The 4,026-nt window shown below is 41.3% G+C and overlaps 2 protein-coding genes and 1 long non-coding RNA gene across 5 annotated transcripts in view; 1 reads left to right on the forward strand and 2 right to left on the reverse strand.

Moving 5' to 3' along the window:
• LOC106811004 overlaps window positions 1–2,068 on the reverse strand; it is a 4,593-nt gene extending 2,525 nt beyond the window's left edge. The window contains exons 1-2 of the long non-coding RNA XR_001394090.1: window positions 1,976–2,068; window positions 1,546–1,643 (exon numbers count right to left, since the gene is read on the reverse strand). This is a non-coding gene — a long non-coding RNA (uncharacterized LOC106811004). The remainder of the gene's footprint in view (window positions 1–1,545; window positions 1,644–1,975) is intronic.
• Window positions 1–4,026, reverse strand: part of LOC106811002 (mitochondrial GTPase 1-like) — a 14,626-nt gene that overhangs the window by 5,259 nt on the left and 5,341 nt on the right. The window lies entirely within an intron of this gene.
• LOC106811001 (deoxyhypusine hydroxylase-like) overlaps window positions 2,398–4,026 on the forward strand; it is a 13,102-nt gene continuing 11,473 nt past the window's right edge. For both annotated transcript variants that reach the window (XR_001394089.1, XM_014814511.1), the window contains exon 1: window positions 2,398–2,782. Coding sequence is in view for 1 of the 2 variants with exons in the window: in XM_014814511.1 (XP_014669997.1) it covers window positions 2,503–2,782 (280 nt within the window). In the remaining variant the exon portion in view is untranslated. The remainder of the gene's footprint in view (window positions 2,783–4,026) is intronic.

The following is a 4,026-nucleotide window of genomic DNA, read 5'->3' on the forward strand; positions in this document are numbered from 1 at the left end:
TTTGCGGCAAAAATGCTAACCGGTCGACCTGGCTCGTGATAGTCCGGTGACTATTAGCTCATTGTCGGGACATCCTCACTTGATGCCGAATGCGAGTGTCAAATGTAATGCGGGCGCAGGCGATTTTTGAATTTTTGAGGACATGGTCTGCGAGTGTTTTGAAATTTTTTGTTTCAGCGCGTGACTATTATTTTTTTGGCTTTTAATTGAAAGGGACCACGAAATGTGATTTCGCTGAGTAGCGGAAGAGTAAGTGTTGATAAGCTTTTGACCTCAAGAGGAGGGTTTAACATGTTTTGAACCTGCTCATATGATGTCACGCCTGTGTCTATATATTTATGCAATCCTATTCTTGGAACAATATGCTCGTAGTCCAACTGGGTTACAGCAAGTGTTATGGGCTCAAAGGTGCTGTGGCTGATGCCCATCATATTTCTTTATCTTTTTTACAGGTTTTCTGTATTTTTCTTCTTTATCATTTAACTATTTCTTTCCATTAAAGAAACGATTTTACATGAGTTTATTTACACACTTTATAACAACACAATTTTTTACCAACATTTATCACACACAATTTTTTACACATTTCGATAACAACATATTTTATTACAGACATTAAATTATTTTTTTTAAATACGGTTATGGAGTTGGGATTAGGTGGGTCCAATAGCACATAACAGCGGAGTTTCAGGTTCTGCGTTTGTGCACACTAATTCTTCGTGCGTTAACCATGGGATTTGGGAGGTTATGCAGAATGAGCAAGAGCGGTTGCTGAAATGATGCTGTACGCAACTGCGTTCTGATATCTGCAGGCCTAACAATAGGGTATGTCACTTACGCGCCTCGACTTAAATGGTTCGTTTTAACCGTAAGACAAACAGACTCGATGAGCCAGGCGCTTCTGGGCGTTGTCTTGTTAAATATGATGGCGATATATTAGCGAGTGAGAATGTATCCATGAAACCAATGAGAAATAGTCACTAGTTTATTTTAATTGTAGGTTTGTAATCGTAGATTATGGCCACATTACATCACCGCATGTGCAGTTTCATCTTCAACTTCCACGTATCCTCTACATTGGGACCGGCCAGAACTCCAGGGTATTCTAAGTGTACGTACTGGCTCTCACAGCCTTGACGTTACAAAATAGAAAAACACCTATTATAGGTATTGCCTTCGATGTTCGTAGTTGTATTGTTGCTAGATTCACAAACTGAAAGGACAAGCTTTTGATAATTCAGTGAGATTCTTGAAGGCTTATGATAACTACAGTGTATTAAACACTGTAATAGGTTACAGTCATGTATCAGTCCAATGTCGGTATTGTATATAACGTGTGGAGGCTATTATTTTACGGTCAATATGGATTCATTTCTTGACTAATTGATGAGTATTCCGGATGCCAAAGGGGGGGGGCATGGACCCCCTCATGCATGATCATGATGGTATGACTATGAATATATAGTCATTATGATTGTATTATTATCATTATTATATTCACTATTCATATGATTGTAATCTACAATGTATTCTGAATGAATTTACCTCTTGCCATGTGGCCAGGGAACCATTCCGTTACATCTTTACTAGCAAATGTAAACATTTCTCTGAATGTCTTTGAAGCCATTGTCACTGGCTGGAAGCTAAATCCAAGTATGAATATTTCACCTTTCCTTTACAAGTACTACTCGCAGTGCCAGTAGTACTAGTAGTAGTAGTAACTACAAGTAGTACTGTACAGTAGTACTAGTAGTACTAGTAGTAGTAGTACTAGTAGTAGTACTAGTACTAGGAGTACTAGTAGTACTACTACTACTACTAGTACAGTAGTAGTAGTAGCCCACTGTATGTTTGCAACTTGTTTACATAAAATAAATTAATAACGTCGTTTCATGATAAAAGTATGCAAAAGGTTGCTTCTCATAAAGCAGTGCTAACTACAACGCAAAAGTGTATATAGTAGTATGATAATTACGAGTAAAATATTAGTTAAAGCCGGAACTTCAATGCAGTTAATAATGAACTTATAATGGATCACACTATATTCACTCTTCTTGAAAGGGCGCAGACATATTACTTTTTAACAAGTGAACAGTTTAAACAAGTCGCTTGTACTGTGCTAGTACTACCTCATAATTGAAGAAACTGCTAATTGTGTGTATCATTTTAAATTTTTTTTCTTCGAAATATTAAATACCGGTTTCCTCGTTTGAATCTTATGCGTATATCAAAATGTAATAAATGGGAACCAAACGCGGAATACCAAATATTTGCACAGTAGATGGCGCTAATAACACAGGTTTGCGTAGACTGGTACTTGCTTCCACCTCGATCGCTCCCATCGAGTAACTAAGCCGCGAGGTGGGACCGGGTACCAGTCTAATGTTCGCCCGGCGTGCAGCGTGTAGCAATGTGTTTTCATTTTGCACGTGTGTTTGGTTCTTTGAATTACCGGTAATTAATTAAGAGTATATTCGTCTACACGTTTCGAAGAGCTTCACGATGGCTAGTCACGACGTTTCGGCTGTGAAGAAAGTAGGCGAGATTTTATGCAATCCTCAAAATCCCCTGAAGCAAAGATTCAGGGCGCTTTTCACGCTAAGAAACCTAGGAGGCAGTGAAGCAATCGACTGTATATCAGCTTGCTTTGAGGATACGTCGGCCCTTCTGAAGCACGAGCTTGCATACTGCCTGGGACAGATGAAGGATCCCTATGCAATACCCGTCCTTGTAAAAATTTTGGAAGACCGAGAGGAAAATTCCATGGTTCGTCACGAAGCTGGTAACTTGTGCAGATGGGGTCGTTGTCGTGTACTAGTACCCGAGGTAGTTTTAAGTTGTTTAGTATTCAGGGGCGCAAATCCAGGGGGACAGGGGGACATGTCCCCCCCACGAATTTTCAGAGGGGGGACATCATATCAAATGTCCCCCCCCACGATTTTGGATCACCATGATTTTGTGTGTGTGTGTGCGTGCGTGCGTGTGTGTGTGTGCACACAGGCACTTGAAGCGTTTCAACTGTAAACACACGCCACCGCCATTGCGCGCACACTGACACATGATAATATATATACAAGCATATATGATATATGACTGGACCAACAATAATAACGGACCAATATATTTTGTGATCAGCCTCAACACCAAATGATTGGTTTTTCTGATTTTTGTTTTCTTGATTTTATCAGGAGTAAGATAATATAGGACTGCATGTGGACACACCCTTTTCATAATCTATCACAAAACCCAAAATGCTTGTATGTGTGTGGTGTGTGTGCATGCGTGCGTGCGTGCGTGCGTTGTGTGCAGGGGCGGTGTACGGGGGGGGGGGGCGCAGTCGGGTCGCATAAATTTTTTCCCACTTTCCGTCAGCACTGCGTTTTTACTATCCGCTGCAGAAAACGGCATACTGAGGGTCTTAAATTTCAAAAAATTTCCAGACCGGCACCCCGCTATCCATGCGGTCCGTACTACGTGTCCCCCCCAACAATGTCAAAATGGATATTGCGCGCCTGTTAGTAAATTATGTTTATATTTTTATATGAGGTATTGTTTCAGGGTTAGGGCTAGGGTTGAGGGTTAGGGTACACTTCTGAAGTACAAGTCGGTACACTTGTGTTATACATAATGTATCCCGTCGGTACATATCTGTAAGTACCTGAATAACGGACAACGTCGCCCCATCTTCAGGCGCGTAACTTGTCAGGCATCGGGATATCTTTATTATCGATATAGAACTTACGTTAATGATTACGGACACTCCTGATTGTAAACGGCCCGCAGAGGGCGCTACTCACCAGACGCGTTAAACCCCTTACTATAATGAAAAGTGGGTGGCTGCTGACTGAGCCCAGAATCGCCATTGTAGTGAGGCAGGTCGGCGAGCGACTGTGGATTAGGTCGTCAATCCACTGAGCAGGCTTTTGGCCTGAGCTCATTTCTCGAGTTATTGCAAGTTCTGAATTATAACTGCAATTAGGTGCAGCGCTTCTGCCAAAAGCCATTAAGCTAGTTTGTTTTCATCTC

Source organism: Priapulus caudatus, unplaced genomic scaffold (genome assembly GCF_000485595.1).
Source record: "Priapulus caudatus unplaced genomic scaffold, Priapulus_caudatus-5.0.1 Scaffold494, whole genome shotgun sequence".
NCBI classification, from domain to species: Eukaryota; Metazoa; Priapulida; class Priapulimorpha; order Priapulimorphida; family Priapulidae; genus Priapulus; species Priapulus caudatus.